Genomic DNA, 19,138 nt, shown 5'->3' with positions numbered 1-19,138 from the left:
CATGACCCCAACATAATTTTTTTCTGGTCTGTAGAGTGATCTAGCCAGACCAATTATGTTTTGGCAAGTAGTCAAGCTTAATTAAAGGATAAGTTCAAATTTGTGAACATGTTACATGTTCCACCCGTTTTTAGGGTGGAACGTGTAACATGTTCCCATAGCCGAAGCTGCCGTCCGCCCGCCATCCTCCCTTCCCCTGGCAGATAGTACGGGAAGAAGTCTCCCCATACTATATATCAGATTTGAAAACAGTGCAGCAGTGAGGAGCTCTGCCCACACAGCCACATCATTCATTCACGGACTTCTGTGAATGAATGAACTTCAAGTCCCAGCAGCCTTAGCGGCTATCAGCTTGTAGTTTTCAATGAACTACCACGGTGCTGTGGTAGTTTATTGAAGCTTCCTGTCAGAATATCTGCTTGCTCTTACATCCCGTACGATATGCAGATATTCTGACAGGTCTGCAGGTGACTTGCATGGCATCAGCGATCTACTGATCACTGGTGCAATGCTTTCCAAGCTCCTGTAGACAAAAATAATAAATGCACATTTTTTTACTTGCACAAAAATGTGCATTTATTATTTTTGTCTAAAAGGTGAACTTATCCTTTAATGCACTTATAATGTAAGAGAGCCATTATCAAAGGTTATTCATTGATCAGTCTGTTACAACTGAATCAAGAAGCAAGTAAATTTCTGTGGCCACTGTTGCCTCTTAGCATGGCAGGTGTCATTTGAAGAATCAATTATCAAAAAGGATTTTCCTTGCAAGGTAAGGCTTTACTGAATAAAGCTGATTTCAGGGTTTTGTTGGCCAAGAATGCTCATGTGACCATTGTTCTAAATAACAATAGTACAATTTTGCTTTTGTTTTGACAAATTACTATCACAATAGACAAAAAAATAACAAGGGAAAACAGAAAAGAATATACTTACAGCTTGACCTGGGGAACCATTTTCACCATTAGCACCATTTTCTCCCTAAAAGAGAAAAAAATAGGTCAAGTGATCATCAAAAATGATGAATTCATTAACAAACAAGTTCATTAACAAAAGACAAATATGCTTTATAACAAACTTTACTGCTGGCTGGGGAATAAAGGGATCGTTTTTGTATCTATGGCACCTACCCTGGACAATCCTACATCACTGACTCTCCTGAATATCTCAAGACAAGTGCATCTTTTGTGACAAAAATACAACTAAAGTGTTATGCAATCAGGTTGATTCAATGCCAGAAGACATAGAATTTCTATATATCATGTACCTTCTCTGCAGTGTAAGGAAACACTTCCACCTATCAGCACTACGGTCATTGGTTTCAATCCCAACCAGGGGCGGACTGAAAACTCATGGGGCCCCCGGGCAATAGGGGATCATGGGGCCCCTGTGTCCTTGCCCAAACTCAAAAAAGCCTATGAAAAAGGCACCAGGGGCATCTCATGGGGCCCCCTACTGACCCCGGCCCCTCAGGCAGCGCCCGAGTTTCCAAATGGTCAGTCCGCCCCTGATCCCAACCACGGCACTACCGTGCTGTGGGTCGTTGGTTTGAATCCCAACCACAGTTTCAATGTTCTCCCTTTACTGGCATGGGTTAATTGGCCCTATTATGTGTATGTATGAATGTGAGTTGAGGACCTTAGATTGTAAGCATCTTGAGGGCAGGGACTGATGTGAATGAGCAATATTTATACAAAGCACTAAATTCATGGTGCTATAAAAGTACCGGTAATAAAAATAATAAACTGCAGAAAGATGGCAGCTGTCATAGGCTCTTACATCTGCCAGCCATCTATAAGCTTTAGATGCACCCATGTTAGCAAACGCCTTAAGGTGAACAGAAGAAACATCTAGCTGGCTAGATCTTTGATGACATGTGCTAAGCATCCACCTCATTACCTGTCCACCAAAAAACCTGGATCTAGACCACATCACTCACAAAGGGATTGTAAGGCCTAGCACAACTGGGATTTCTCAGGTACCATTTAAAACTTTACTATTTTCACTGGGATCACCAATACATACAAACCCATTGATGCCAAGACATCCAACAATGAAAACACGACCATGAAAATGTTTTGGCCTCAACTAGCTGTTTTTGTTCCATGGTGCCAGGGACTGAAACAAAGCTTTAATTTGAACCTCAGCAATCCCAGAGGTGGAAGTTCGAGTTTGAGATCTATTCATCTCTTCGCAAGTGTTCCCTTTATACAAGAGAAAATAGACAGAAAATTACCTTCACACCAGAAACTCCAGGAGCTCCTTTCTGACCATCTGAACCAGTGTGTCCCTGAAAGATAACACAAAGTACAATTAGAATCTCTACCAGGCCAGAATCCTAAATATTCATACAAATTTGATGAAAGTGCTATGTTCTTACACTGTAGTTCTAATTTGTCATGTATCTTCAGTTTTGATGCATATATGCATGTAATACATTATTTTTGGAATTTAATTTAGGAATCTTTATAAGGTAAATTTAGAGTAACAGTAGGACATGATTGGTGTCTTTCCCCAATCCAAAAAAGAATGTTTTTAGAAACCAGAGTTATGTACATTGCACACATTGGCTGAAATATACACAGTAAGGCTAACTGGGTCATTTATAAGCACCCAATGCAATTTATGCTATTGATCAATTTAAAATTTTCTTAGTTAATGCAAACGTACATTTTACTACGGGAGGTGCTTGAGGTGATTGTAGCTGTATTAGTGCACTTGTGACAGAAACTATTGAGTACTGTCCTGACACATTTTTATTTGCACTAACATACAATTTTTCAGGACAAGCTTTCAGGGTATGTCCCTTTCTTCAAGGTTCAAGCAGTAATTTTTTTCTGCTATTGGATGTGAAATGGTAAAACATTAATAAACTATATTAAATGAAAATCTTGCCAGATTGATAATAACAAGTTAAAACTGTGTATTTTTATTAAAACTTACCGTTTAAGAAGACAATGGGGTTGTAATGGGAGAATTAGTAAAGGTGTAGATGCTGTTCACTTAGAAAAGTGAATGTTTTCTTAACTTTGTAAAAGAAATGACCCTGTGTTCACTTTGTACCCAATTATGTACATTGGATATTAAAAAAAATAGATTTTGCTTGAAAGTGATTGGATAATTAAAGTGAACCTAGCTTAACCTCAATTGCTAAGCTTGAACATTCACTTTCCATGCTCTCTTTTCTGAAATGAACCTCAATGTTTTGATAATTGTAACAGCGTTCGGTCCATTTGCACTGTCATGGCAAATACAAATGCAATGGGGTTGATTTATTAAAGGAGTAGAGAATGTTAATTTAGCTTCATGAATATATGATCCATTTTAAACTACCCAATCATGTGCAAGGTTAAGTAGAAAAATGAAAATGTTTGTATATTATTGAATGGTGAAGCTTCATCTAACGTACTATGCTAAGTAAGTCAACTCCAATGGCTTGTAGATGAGGAACTTTACAGCATAAGCCTTTTTTGTTGAGCAGTGAAAAATATGGTCCAACATACTGTCAATGTGCTAAATAAGCATATGCAGTTTATATGGGTGGTAAGAAGACTCTTTGGTGAATGATAAGGATCACAATTTTGTATATATAAAAACAGAATACAAATAATAATAAAATATTTTATATTCTTTTTGACATTAAGTTGAACAACTAAATTATATTTGTTCCTTTGTAAACTGGAACTTACTCTAATGCCTTTGAATCCAGGGAGACCAGGAGTTCCGGGGAAACCACGAGCACCCTACAATAGAGAAAGGAGAATCAATCATAAATGTGTAAACTTGAATTTTTAAAGAATATAAATAAAGTGTAACAGATTCTAATTTTCTAAAAATTTACACCTCCACAAAAGTGCTCATTATCACTTGGGAGTTAACATCAAATTATTGATGTTCAAACTAGTTCAGTTGCGATATATGGGCTTCCAAAGTCCAAGCCCATACTGATTTTAGTGGGTCAGACTTATTAATATTGCTGAAAAATTAAGTACTCATACCTGTGGGCCGACGGGTCCTCTCTCACCAGGTCTTCCAGCTTTGCCAGCATGACCCTAAAAGGAAACAAAAAATAAAAATAAATTGTTAGAAAAGAGGTAAACACATCCAGTTATATGTTCCTTTATAAACTGCTAAGATAATGTACAGTTATATAGTTTAAACTTATTAGGCATGCAAGTGGGTGATGCAGCACCTACTAAAGATGTGGGTAGATGCAGCGAGGTGTGGGATCAGATGCAGCGACAGCGTCTGTCTCAGAGGGTGGCCGGTACCCCAAAGGGGAAGATTCTGATGCAGGATGACATGTCCCTAGCTTGTTCCTACTTGTCTGGAACCTCTCCCTACTGCTATCACTTTCCCTGACAGATGTGTGCTCTTACCCTATCCCATCCAGTTTGTAAAATGTATGCTAAACCCTGGGGGCCTAAAAAAGGCTCTGTTGACCCAAGATGGGCACAAGGGGTCATTTGGATGCAGTGAAGCAAACCAGAAAACTGTCCCAGGGACTAGGGAACCACAGAGCAACCAGGTTTCCCCTGACTTCGCCTCCAGCTGAAGTACAGCTCCATTCAAGCACCACCGTCAGTGGAGAAAGTAGACTGTGCCTGCCTACATGGGTCTAAGGGCAGGTGAGACAAAAATTGCAACCCCATAGGGGTTCCGATAGGGATCTGAGGGGCAATGCATAACGATGCAAGGTTCTTATAAATCCTTCTTTTGAACAGAAGCACTATGGCAGCAGCTATCTAATGATATATACATTCATACATTGCTGAAATGGGAGTTTATTGATTGATAAGGAAGTGACCTTGGTTGGTTGGTAAATTAATAAAAAATCAACATAATGCAGGGAGACAGGGTGAGAGGGCTAAAATAAACAGGGTGACTCTCTTGATTGTAGAGTATGTTGGCATGACCATTGCTTGGTTCAAGGCTGGCCATTAGAGTAGACTACTGTGCTATGTTGAATCTATTCCAGTAAAAAAACCCAAAAAAAACAACTATCTATCTATATATATATATATATATATATATATATATACAGTATATGTATAGTCCTACTTTTAACTACATTCAGGTGTCCACTTATAGAGATAGTTACTGAAGAAGATGTCCACTCGTAGCCCCGCTCATGCACGTGTAGTCACCTAACAGGCCGACAGCTGCACGTCTTGTGTATGGCCAACTTGAACATGCAAATTTGAACCCTGCTAACATGTTACTATCAACATTTCTGTACAATGTTCATGATCTTAACAGAGATTGATACTTTAAAATGTATCCAAGAACAACCCATCTCTGTGTAGAGCTATGTGCCACTATATAGTCCAGGAGACTCCTGTGTAACTCTACAATGCTGGAAAGCTCATCTCGGGAGGCTTCAGGAGGTGATAACAGAGAGGATTCTCTTGGCACCTCATGGTGGACTGATAACTCCTGGCAGAAATGGCTATATGGGTGGTGGGGCTGCAAAGTGACATATATGTCATCGTCTTTTATCTTCGGATTATTTATGTTAGCAGGGTATACCACCAGGGAGGAAAGAGTAATATTATAGAAATATTTCTTGATAGTTTTGAATTGAATAGGTTTTGAAAACTATTTCTGAATGCTGTTTTTGTAAAGGACTAATTATGTAAGAATCTGTCACTTTTTGGTATATATAGGGTTTACACGGGATTTGAAGATGTGACCAAAACTACATTTTCTGTGGCAGCCAGAATTAGATGACATAAATTAATTTCCAGTCGTATGATGGATGACTACAGAATTCTGTTAGCTGGATGTCATTTAATGTTACTGTATTGGGGCCTCATGTTTTAATATTTGAGCAAATAAAAAGCAGTTGATGCCCATAGCCACTAATTAAATAGCAGCTTCAATCTTCTACCATAGGTTAGACGCTGCATTTGGTATCTGACTAATACAGTGGGCAAAACAAACACTTTTTCATTGCTCTCATTTCTGGTGACATCCAGTATTATAGCACAGAAAGTGTCTTTTGTGAGTTGGTGATATAAAAGGCATATGAGGTTCCATAAAAAGGTGCATGGTATAGTATGAAATGGTCTTAATTACTTACATCTTCACCAGGTTTGCCTGAGGCACCAGTGGGTCCTCTGGATCCTACAGGGCCCTAAAGATATAAAGGAATATGATTAATAATGCAGACTTACAGTACATTAATAAAATAGTAATTATTATTATTATAAATAAAGCTGGGCTCTTACAGTTTGACCGGGTTCACCGGGTTCTCCGGGAAGACCTTGGAAACCTTGAGAGCCCTACAAATGGAAAACAAAGAGGATATCATTACTGTTATACAGAATGTTGATAAAATAAATCACTTTTCCTAGATTTGTTGTCAGTGTCCACCCTCTCTTTATAAACTAAGTATTATATCACCTTTAGGGCATGTAAAAAAGAACATCTTCATTTCATCATCATCATTCCAAACCTAAGTGTCACATCATTCCAAATCCCAGAACCACATGACTACAAATACCAGTGCCATATCATCTTTGCATCCAGTGCCACACCATTCCAAACCTCATTGCCATATCATTCCAAAAGCCAGTACCACACCATTCCAAACCACATTACCATATCATTCCAAAACCCAGTGCCACACCATTCCAAACCTCATTGCCATATCATTCCAAAAGCCAGTACCACACCATTCCAAACCACATTACCATATCATTCCAAAACCCAGTGCCACATCATTCCAAACCTCATTGCCATATCATTCCAAAAGCCAGTACCACACCATTCCAAACCACATTACCATATCATTCCAAAACCCAGTGCCACACCATTCCAAACCACATTGTCATATCTTTCCAAAACCCAGTGCCACACCATTCCAAACCTCATTGCCATATCATTCCAAAACCCAGTGCCACACCATTCCAAACCTTATTGCCATATCATTCCAAAACCCAGTGCCACATCATTCCAAACCTCATCGCCACATCCTTCTTAACCCTGGTCCCACATCAGTCCAAACCCCACTACCACATCATTCCCAAAACTAATGCCACACCATTCTAAACCCCGGTATCACATCATTCCCAACCCCAATGGCACATCATTGCAAACTCTAGAGTACAATGCTACATAATTCCAAACCTTAGTGCAAGATTAGTCTCACACCACTCTTACATTCAAATCACCCATTTTTCAAGTAGTAAATTGAGTCTTGGTCAAGTAACATATTACCTTTAATGCCAAAGGAGCTTCACTCATTACTAGGGTTGCCTTTAGGGCATTTAAAAAAAAGAACATCTTCATTTCCCAGGATTACAACAATCCAAACCTCAGTGTGAAATGGCTACAAATCCCAGTGCCATATCATCTTTGCACCCAGTCTCACACCATTCCAAACATAATTACCAGACCATTTCAAACTCCAGTACCACACCATTCCAAAGCTTAGGGCCACACCATTCTAACTCCTAGTAGCTCACCATTAAAAACTGCAATGCCACACCATTCAAAACCGCAGTAACACATCATTTCCAAACCTAATGCCACCCACACCATTCTAAACCCTGGTACCACATCATTCCAAACCTCAGTGTAACATTAGTCTGACACCCATTCTCACATCATTATTACATTCAGAGTAATATCATGCAAATGCTACATTATCCCTAGTCCCAGTGCAACATCACTCCTAAGCCAATAACAATATTGCTCCAATTGCAAGTGCAACAGCACTCCATTGCCACATCATTCTACTTCAAACCCCTGGGTCCTACAGCTCACTGCAATGCAATATCTCCGCTAACTCCCTGCCACATCATCCTTAATCCAAGTGTTCCACCACTCTCAACCCAACTGCCAGATCACTCCTGACCCTCTGTTAGGTTATCCCCAATCCAAATTGCACTTCATGTCCCAGTTCACAACAATTATAGTTTTAGTACCACTTCAACTGAAATCTCAATGCCCTCTAGCCCTAGTACAACATCATCCTTCAATCCAGGATAACATCACTCCTAATCCCAAAACCACAAAACCCCGAGCTACAGCACATCACTATCCATAACCACAGTATCACATCACCCCTAATTCTAGAATGACATTGCTCCTAAATCCAACACCAGCGTTTCATATTTTGTAAATGTATTGCCACATTACTCCTAACTATAATGCCACAACACCCCTGACTGTGGTGTCACATCACTTCTAACCCAATATCACATAATCCCTGACTGCAGTACCACATCACTCTTAGCCATTATGCCATTTCACTTTTTATTCAAATGCCACATCACCTCTAATTCCAGTGGCACATCAACCTGGACCACAGTATTGCATCACCCCAGACTCAAGAAATATATCATTGCTGACCCAAGAGCCACATCACTCCTACCCACAGTGCCACATTACCCTTAACTCCAGTGTCACATCATTCCTAACCCTAGTGTCCCATCATTCCTAACCCTAGTGTCACATCACAACTAATACTAGTGTCCCATCACAACTAACCCTAGTGTCACATCATTCCTAACCCTAGTGTCACATCATTCCTAACCCTAGTGTCACATCATTCCTAACCCTAGTGTCACATCACACCTAACCCTAGTGTCACATCATTCCTAACCCTAGTGTCACATCACACCTAACCCTAGTGTCACATCATTCCTAACCCTAGTGCCCCATCACTCCTAACCCTAGTGTCACATCATTCCTAACCCTAGTGCCCCATCACTCCTAACCCTAGTGTCACATCACACCTAACCCTAGTGTCACATCATTCCTAACCCTAGTGTCACATCACACCTAACCCTAGTGTTACATCATTCCTAACCCTAGTGTCACATCATTCCTAACCCTAGTGCCCCATCACTCCTAACCCTAGTGTTACATCATTCCTAACCCTAGTGTCCCATCATTCCTAACCCTAGTGTCCCATCACAACTAACCCTAGTGTTACATCACACCTAACCCTAGTGTCACATCACACCTAACCCTAGTGTCACATCACACCTAACCCTAGTGTCACATCATTCCTAACCCTAGTGTCACATCATTCCTAACCCTAGTGTCACATCACACCTAACCCTAGTGTCACATCATTCCTAACCCTAGTTCCCCATCACTCCTAACCCTAGTGTTACATCATTCCTAACCCTAGTGTCCCATCATTCCTAACCCTAGTGTCACATCACAACTAATACTAGTGTCCCATCACAACTAACCCTAGTGTCACATCATTCCTAACCCTAGTGTCACATCACACCTAACCCTAGTGTCACATCATTCCTAACCATAGTGCCCCATCACTCCTAACCCTAGTGTCACATCATTCCTAACCCTAGTGTTACATCATTTCTAACCCTAGTGTCACATCACACCTAACCCTAGTGTCACATCATTCCTAACCCTAGTGTCGCATCACACCTAACCCTAGTGTCACATCATTCCTAACCCTAGTGTCACATCACTCCTAACCCTAGTGTCACATCATTCCTAACCCTAGTGTCACATCACTCCTAACCCTAGTGTCACATCATTCCTAACCCTAGTGCCCCATCACTCCTAACCCTAGTGTCACATCATTCCTAACCCTAGTGTTACATCATTTCTAACCCTAGTGTCACATCACACCTAACCCTAGTGTCACATCATTCCTAACCCTAGTGTCGCATCACACCTAACCCTAGTGTCACATCATTCCTAACCCTAGTGTCACATCACTCCTAACCCTAGTGTCACATCATTCCTAACCCTAGTGTCACATCACTCCTAACCCTAGTGTCACATCATTCCTAACCCTAGTGTTACATCATTCCTAACCCTAGTGTTACATCACACCTAACCCTAGTGTCACATCACTCCTAACCCTAGTGTCACATTATTCCTAACCCTAGTGTCACATCATTCCTAACCCTAGTGCCCCATCACTCCTAACCCTAGTGTTACATCACTCCTAACCCTAGTGTCACATCACAACTAATACTAGTGTCCCATCATTCCTAACCCTAGTGTCACATCACAACTAATACTAGTGTCCCATCACAACTAACCCTAGTGTCACATCATTCCTAACCCTAGTGTCACATCATTCCTAACCCTAGTGTCACATCATTCCTAACCCTAGTGTCACATCACACCTAACCCTAGTGTCACATCATTCCTAACCCTAGTGTCACATCACACCTAACCCTAGTGTCACATCATTCCTAACCCTAGTGCCCCATCACTCCTAACCCTAGTGTTACATCATTCCTAACCCTAGTGTCACATCATTCCTAACCCTAGTGCCCCATCACTCCTAACCCTAGTGTTACATCATTCCTAACCCTAGTGTCCCATCATTCCTAACCCTAGTGTCCCATCACAACTAACCCTAGTGTTACATCACACCTAACCCTAGTGTCACATCACACCTAACCCTAGTGTCACATCACACCTAACCCTAGTGTCACATCATTCCTAACCCTAGTGTCACATCATTCCTAACCCTAGTGTCACATCACACCTAACCCTAATGTCACATCATTCCTAACCCTAGTTCCCCATCACTCCTAACCCTAGTGTTACATCATTCCTAACCCTAGTGTCCCATCATTCCTAACCCTAGTGTCACATCACAACTAATACTAGTGTCCCATCACAACTAACCCTAGTGTTACATCATTCCTAACCCTAGTGTCACATCACACCTAACCCTAGTGTCACATCATTCCTAACCATAGTGCCCCATCACTCCTAACCCTAGTGTCACATCATTCCTAACCCTAGTGTTACATCATTTTTAACCCTAGTGTCACATCACACCTAACCCTAGTGTCACATCATTCCTAACCCTAGTGTCGCATCACACCTAACCCTAGTGTCACATCATTCCTAACCCTAGTGTCACATCACTCCTAACCCTAGTGTCACATCATTCCTAACCCTAGTGTCACATCACTCCTAACCCTAGTGTCACATCATTCCTAACCCTAGTATTACATCATTTCTAACCCTAGTGTCACATCACACCTAACCCTAGTGTCACATCATTCCTAACCCTAGTGTCGCATCACACCTAACCCTAGTGTCACATCATTCCTAACCCTAGTGTCACATCACTCCTAACCCTAGTGTCACATCATTCCTAACCCTAGTGTCACATCACTCCTAACCCTAGTGTCACATCATTCCTAACCCTAGTGTCACATCACACCTAACCCTAGTGTCACATCACTCCTAACCCTAGTGTCACATTATTCCTAACCCTAGTGTCACATCATTCCTAACCCTAGTGCCCCATCACTCCTAACCCTAGTGTTACATCACTCCTAACCCTAGTGTCACATCACAACTAATACTAGTGTCCCATCATTCCTAACCCTAGTGTCACATCACAACTAATACTAGTGTCACATCACACCTAACCCTAGTGTCATATCATTCCTAACCCTAGTGTCACATCACTCCTAACCATAGTGTCACATCATTCCTAACCCTAGTGTTACATCATTCCTCACCCTCGTGTTACATCACAACTAACCCTAGTGTCACATCACAACTAACCCTAGTGTCACATAATGCCTAACCCTAGTGTCACATCATGCCTAACCCTAGTGTCACATCATTCCTAACCCTAGTGTTACATCATTCCTAACCCTAGTGTTACATCATTCCTAACCCTAGTGTCACATCATTCCTAACCATAGTGTCACATCACTCCTAACCCTAGTGTCACATCATTCCTAACCCTAGTGTCACCTCATTCCTACTCCTAGTGTCACATCACACCAAACCCTAGTGTCACATCATTCCTAACCCTAATGTCACATCATTCCTAACCCTAGTGTCACATCACACCTAAACTTAGTGTCACATCACACCTAACCCTAGTGTTACATCATTCCTAACCCTAGTGTCACATCATTCCTAACCCTAGTGTCACATCACACCTAACCCTAGTGTCACATCACTCCTAACCCTAGTGTCACTTCATTCCTAACCCTAGTGTTACATCATTCCTAACCCTAGTGTCACATCACACCTAACCCTAGTGTCCCATCATTCCTAACCCTAGTGTTACATCATTCCTAACCCTAGTGTCACATCACACCTAACCCTAGTGTCCCATCATTCCTAACCCTAGTGTCCCATCATTCCTAACCCTAGTGTCACATCATTCCTAACCCTAGTGTCACATCACAACTAACCCTAGTGTCCCATCACAACTAACCCTAGTGTCACATCACACCTAACCCTAGTTTCACATCATTCCTAAGCCTAGTGTCACATCATTCCTAATCCTAGTGTCACATCACAACTAACCCTAGTGTCACATCACTCCTAACCCTAGTGTCACATCATTCCTAACCCTAGTGTTACATCACACCTAACCCTAGTGTTACATCATTCCTAACCCTAGTGTCACATCATTCCTAACCCTAGTGTCACATCACACCTAACCCTAGTGTCACATCACTCCTAACCCTAGTGTCACTTCATTCCTAACCCTAGTGTCACATCATTCCTAACCCTAGTGTCACATCACACCTAACCCTAGCGTCACATCATTCCTAACCCTAGTGTCACATCACAACTAACCCTAGTGTCCCATCACAACTAACCCTAGTGTTACATCACTCCTAACCCTAGTGTCACATCACACCTAACCCCAGTGTCACATCACTCCTAACCCTAGTTTCACATCATTCCTAAGCCTAGTGTCACATCATTCCTAACCCTAGTGTCACATCACAACTAACCCTAGTGTCACATCACACCTAACCCTAGTGTCACATCACACCTAACCCTAGTGTCACATCATTCCTAACCCTAGTGTCACATCACAACTAACCCTAGTGTCACATCACTCCTAACCCTAGTGTCACATCACAACTAACCCTAGTGTCCCATCACTCCTAACCCTAGTGTCACATCATTCCTAACCCTCGTGTCCCATCACAACTAACCCTAGTGTCACATCATTCCTAACCATAGTGTTACATCACTCCTAACCCTAGTGTCACATCATTCCTAACCCTAGTGTCACATCATTCCTAACCCTAGTGTCCCATCACTCCTAACCCTAGTGTCACATCATTCCTAAACCTAGTGTCACATCATTCCTAACCCTAGTGTCACATCACTCCTAACCCTAGTGTCACATCATTCCTAAACCTAGTGTCACATCATTCCTAACCCTAGTGTCCCATCACTCCTAACCCTAATGTCACATCATTCCTAACCCTAGTGTCACATCACTCCTAACCCTAATGTCACATCATTCCTAACCCTAGTGTCACATCATTCCTAACCCTAATGTCACATCACAACTAACCCTAGTGTCACATCACTCCTAACCCTAGTGTCACATCACAACTAACCCTAGTGTCCCATCACTCCTAACCCTAGTGTCACATCATTCCTAACCCTAGTGTCCCATCACTCCTAACCCTAGTGTCACATCATTCCTAACCCTAGTGTCCCATCACTCCTAACCCTAGTGTCACATCATTCCTAACCCTAGTGTCACATCATTCCTAACCCTAGTGTCCCATCACTCCTAACCCTAGTGTCACATCATTCCTAACCCTAGTGTCACATCATTCCTAACCCTAATGTCACATCACAACTAACCCTAGTGTCACATCACAACTAACCCTAGTGTCCCATCACTCCTAACCCTAGTGTCACATCATTCCTAACCCTAGTGTCCCATCACAACTAACCCTAGTGTCACATCATTCCTAACCCTAGTGTCACATCATTCCTAACCCTAGTGTCCCTTCACTCCTAACCCTAGTGTCACATCATTCCTAACCCTAGTGTCACATCATTCCTAACCATAGTGTTACATCACACCTAAATCTAGTGTCACATTACTCCTATCCTTTGTGTTAAATCACTCTAAACCTCAATACCACATTGCCCCTGAGCCCCATGACACATCACTATAACAAGCATTGCTAGATTATTTCTAACACCAGTGACACATAATCCACCAATCACAGTCACAGCACTCCATAATTTCTCATCCACACATTACATTTTTTTTTTCTAGTTATTCCATGCATAATTCTAGAGCCACAAGCTTCACTATTCAAGTTTCCATTATCCCGATCAATGGGCTATAAGTCTTTATTCTAGATTTATTAATTAATCTAAAAACAATGCTAACTGGGACTCTCCACTCCTAAACCGCCATGTCACTCACAATTCCTGTGTCCTATTATCCCTGTTGCTGGTACTATTGCACCTCAATTCCTAAACTCAATCAAACAATTGTCACATTAAGCTTAATTTGTGCGATTCCCATGACTCCATTCCAGGAAATATACTCACAGGAGATCCAGGGGGTCCTGGAGGTCCTCTTGGTCCCATGATACCCTATAAAAAAATGATGTTGATTATGAATAAAGTGGTATACAAACAGGATTACATTGTGCTAGATGAGACATCATTAAGGCATCAGAATTACATTTTCAATGGTAACTTCCTGGCTCAAAATGTTTCAGGGTCAAAGGTCACCTATGTGAAAAGTCTTGTAGAGTACAAGTGATCTGGGCCTGGAAGAAGACCATCATAAGTAGATGTTATCTCAGGAACGGAGCAGGGGGGGGAGTGCAGATATCACATCGCTGGAGAAAGACACATTCAATGGTAATTGTGCCATAATGTACATGTTTGCTTTGCACATTATGACAAAAGACCACCTACCCCAAAAGATATTCCACATTAAATGATAAATGTGAGGTGGCCCAGCAGCCACCCAAACAATTCTCCCAAGCTGCTCACTTCATGAGATGTTAGCCCTCATTTCACATGTCTTTGTTTAATCCTGATTGGCTGAACTTGGTGGCTGTCAAGAGTTAGAAATAGTTATTTTTAAGAGATCAACTCTATCCTCAACAGATATTTAAGTGTTATTGCTGCCAAATTCAAACACATGCTAGTTTCTTTAGTCTTTCTGGGCCTCCAAGACAACAGTTCCAAGACAATTCCATATCTCCAGATATTTTGTGCAATACTATGGCTGATGACATTACAAGTCCTGCTTTGGTTTTGGAAATCCATTTCTTAGAGATGGAACCTTTACTATGGTTTTTCTGATCAATTTGAGGTGGACACTACTGTACAAATCACCAAGGAAAGATATGTGAAGCTAATGGATGGTTAACAACTGATGCTGAGACCATATGAATTGAAAGTAGACTCCTCTGATGTCAACATTGGTTAAACCGGCCATTCTCCACTAGGGTTCCATGGAACTCTAGGGTTCCCCCAGATGTTGCTAGGGATACCTTGAGCTGTGGCTGACCGACTTCTCATTTGATGGTGCATGAATAGGTAATTTTTTAGGCCAAAACCACTTGACAAAGTCAGTTGCATGAAACTAATGATCTTTTTTAGCTTAGGGTGGGATTCTGATCACCACTGTAAGTAGGCATTCTTGCCAGTGGCTATCAAAGTAAGGGGCATTGTTCCCAAAGACTGTCAATTAATTGGTTTAGCAAGGGTTCCCCATGACCTGAAAATTATTTTAAGGGTTCCTCTGGGACAAAAAATTTGAGAAAGACTGGGTTAAACCAACATACAAATGTTCCTTTAGGCAGCAAATGACTGCTCTGATGAGTGCTGATGAGGGTAACTATCTTAAATAAAATGATTATCAACTCAATAGGCATTTATTTACCTGTTGGCCAGGTTCGGCAGCTTTGGAAGGATCAAACTGAGCAGCAAAATTCTGAAAAGAAAAAAAATATGCAATTATTTTAAAGGTAGAATCAATCAGTTAGGACCAAACTCCATACAGAACCTTTTTATTTAGTTTTCAAGAGAGTAGAGAAGGGATAGAACTTGTCAAGTTCTATCTGATCTCTGTGTTCCTATAGGGTAAATTTCCCCTTACTTCCTTAAAGTACAGGAAGTGATGGGAATTCTCTCCTTGGAGTACCCAGGTTTGTCAGGTTTGTATTATTGCTTGTAAGACTTCTTGTACCAGTGACCCTCATTTTTTTCTTTCCCCGCTACCACAGGCTTTCAGAAGGACAGAAAGTGAGGTGAATTCTTGTTGTCATGGACAACTAATAATTTGAGCTAAGTATTTGCTTTTTCCAAGTACTTACCAAGAAACAAATTTTTTGGCTAGGATTCGACTTTAGGGCTCATTCTAACTTTTCCATTCTTTTATGTTGCACATTATTTTGAGTTGTGTCATGCATTAATGTGCATTGCCTAAAGACAGCTCATTCCTTTTGAATGGGCTGCCAATTAACAAGAAAAAGCATTTTATTTCCATGCATTACAGTGCATGGTAGCGCAATACAGTGCATTGCAAAGCGATGCAACACATGTTCTTCAGAGCTGCGTTGCCTTGTTGTGGTGGGGAAATGAGGGGTAATCTTAAATGTGCAATTAAAACAGGAACACATGATAAGAATGGGGACAACTTTTCTGGGAACAACTGTCTAAGAGGGCATTTTGCCTCACGTTCGGGAGATTCCTTCTTGCTTCCTGTTGCATCTCTGAATCCTCCAGCCATTACTATTAATCATTTATGGGTAATTAATTTGCTAATTTTCTTATTATTTACTTTATTAACAACAAGTCATATGCCTGGTTACATAACAGGACCATAGAGAGGCTTATGTAGGAAAATGTCTCATTGCCCACAATAGCCAATCAAAATACTGGTTACATAACAGGACCATAGAGAGGCTTATGTAGGAAAAGTGCGCTAACAAGAAAATGTCTCATTGCCCACAATAGCCAATCAAAATACTGGTTACATTTTTAAAGTATGGTAGCTTACTAAACAGTAAAGTCAAAACTTTTTTGATAGAATGGAGAAGCATTAGAACCCCTTCCAGGTTTTTTTTTGCCTTCTGTGTCTTTGTGTGGAGATGTAGCCTCTCTCTTTGGCCAGGTTTCAACGCCTGGACAGAAAGTGAGGTTAACTCAAACATTTTCAGTTGTCACCAGACGAGAAATAGAGAGAAAATCTTTCAATGGGGCACATGTTCCAATGACAGCTGTCTTTTAAAGGGATTTCCCTCACGTTGGAGTGATCACCTCTCACTTCCTGTTGTGTCTACAGACAAGGAAGTGCAGGGAGATCATCCTAATGGGACAGGAAAAGCAAAAATAAAAACTCTACAGTAGTTTTAAACTTTACTTACACTACCCAAAATTAAAAACAAGCTTGGCATGACCAAGATTAAGTGTAGTATCTGTCTTGTTTTCGGAAACAGAATGCTGTCATCCTATGTTGGTGGGATAGCAATTAGTAATTCCTGATGTAATAAGTGGGTGCTTGAGGTGGGATCCTTTCCTCCTGGGATGATTCTGGCCTGGCGTATCCCTGGTTGTAGGCAGAAGCCTCCCTAGGCACTCCCATCCCTAGGAATGGGGCTGCATTTGTCTGGTCAGGAGTTCCTAGTGATGTACCCCCTGGGGGTGGCAGCCCAGGGATGCTAGAAAGGCACCATGGGTTGAGTTTAACTGGCACTAGGTCACGTCACTACTACTTTTCTTGCACAATTCTTCTTGGGCAGGGCTTTTGGCTATCCTAGAGTAATTCTTATATTGGCCTAAAAGACCTGCCATGTGTATTGAGCTGGACACTTTTTATTTATTTAGCATGACTCACTATTTATTGCACAAGCCCTATACTGCATGTAGGTTGTTTTTTTTTTCCAGTACAGAGAAGACATAGGGTGAAGGTTTATCTGGGCCTACCCTGAAGTAGGAGGGGAGGATCTGTGGACTTCATTGGTCCCTTTTCCGGAGAGCTTTCAGCTTGGTGGACCAGTGTTGGAAGGCTACTAAGGACTGGAGTCCACCTCGTTACAGCCAGGTGGACTAAAGTGCCTTGTCCCTGTTAGGAGCCTTGCACCCCACTGGATGCAGGGATTGAGGCCCTTTCTTTTTAGAGGTTGGACTATTCTGTACCCTTGTGCAATTTTGTGTGCTGTGATTTCACCTAGCGCTTTTTTTGTTCACAGAGACCGACAAGCACCGCACTGAAAGGTGTTTATATTATCACAAATGGGTTTGAGTCTGTTTTGTTTGTACTCAAGGAAAAAACACCATGCGATGATTTCTAATCTATTGTGGGCTTGGATCCCTGATGGCAGGATTACCAGGCCATATGACTCCCAAGGAATAAAGGGATGATAATGTACCATGCAGAAAATTAGACAGTAATTGGAAATTGGCAATATTTTTCTGCCAATAACTTGAGCATATTATTTTGATCATTGAGTAGTGTAAAGTTAAAAGCATTATTGGACTTACTCCACCGAGTCCAGGGGGTCCAGGGGGGCCGGGTAATCCGGGCTGTCCATTTTCACCATCTCTGCCTGGTCTTCCTGGGGGTCCCTAAAAATGGCAGATCGAAACAATGATTTATCAAGCATGCCTTGAGCATATTTAATAACAAACACATTGCCAATATTAACCAATCAGAGATCAGCTTGCAGCAGTTATGTGCCATTGGACTGAAAACTGAAATCTTATTGGTTCTTTTGGGCTACTACCTATGCCTGTCATGTGTACTGTGAGCATCGTCCATAACAGTGTTTGAAGAAGAGATGCTTGCCTATCCAATAATTCCGTATTTGTTTGCATCACAAACCATTTAGAACCTGATTTGTTATTTTAGACATACAAGACAGCTTTTCCTCTAAACAGCTTTGCATATGATTTACTAAATATATGGGTTTTACTTGTATAAAAATATACACCATTTTTGGTGACATTGGGTGGGGGGGGGGGGGTTATCAAAACTGGAGAGTGCAATCTGGTGCAGATCTGTACAGAAACCAATCAGCTTCCAGGTTTTATTGTCAAAGATTAGTTGAACAAGCTGAAGTTAGAAGCTGATTGGCTCCCATGCACAGCTACACCAGATTCTGAGTGCTCCAGATTTAGCAAATCTCCTCCATTGCGTAGATCCTCCAACTCAACATCAGTACATTTTTAAGACTATGTATCCTTTCAGCTCGCCAAAAATTTAAAATGGTACACCTTCCATTCTTGGGAAACCATTGCCAACCTTCATTCTAATGGAACACCAACATGGCATACAGTGAGAAAATGTACAAAAATTAAAAAGAAAATGAATCACAACAGTCTAGGCTTTGCCCAGAGTGCAATGATTCATTTTCTTTCC

General features: G+C 41.3%; 1 protein-coding gene across 1 annotated transcript in view; it reads right to left on the bottom strand.

The window, feature by feature from the left end:
- Positions 1 to 19,138, bottom strand: part of COL1A2 (collagen type I alpha 2 chain) — a 56,753-nt gene that overhangs the window by 36,906 nt on the left and 709 nt on the right. The window contains exons 2-10 of the mRNA XM_089687134.1: positions 18,262 to 18,345; positions 15,659 to 15,709; positions 14,308 to 14,352; positions 6,231 to 6,284; positions 6,083 to 6,136; positions 3,999 to 4,052; positions 3,690 to 3,743; positions 2,237 to 2,290; positions 937 to 981 (exon numbers count right to left, since the gene is read on the bottom strand). Of these exons, the coding sequence (XP_089543260.1) occupies positions 937 to 981; positions 2,237 to 2,290; positions 3,690 to 3,743; positions 3,999 to 4,052; positions 6,083 to 6,136; positions 6,231 to 6,284; positions 14,308 to 14,346 (354 nt within the window). The 5' untranslated portion in view covers positions 14,347 to 14,352; positions 15,659 to 15,709; positions 18,262 to 18,345. The remainder of the gene's footprint in view (positions 1 to 936; positions 982 to 2,236; positions 2,291 to 3,689; positions 3,744 to 3,998; positions 4,053 to 6,082; positions 6,137 to 6,230; positions 6,285 to 14,307; positions 14,353 to 15,658; positions 15,710 to 18,261; positions 18,346 to 19,138) is intronic.

The sequence above is a fragment of the Staurois parvus genome, unplaced genomic scaffold (assembly GCF_062004578.1).
Source record: "Staurois parvus isolate SC_StPar_1 unplaced genomic scaffold, SC_StPar_1.0 ptg000418l, whole genome shotgun sequence".
NCBI classification, from domain to species: domain Eukaryota; kingdom Metazoa; phylum Chordata; class Amphibia; order Anura; family Ranidae; genus Staurois; species Staurois parvus.
This window is presented reverse-complemented; position numbering and strand designations above follow the sequence as displayed.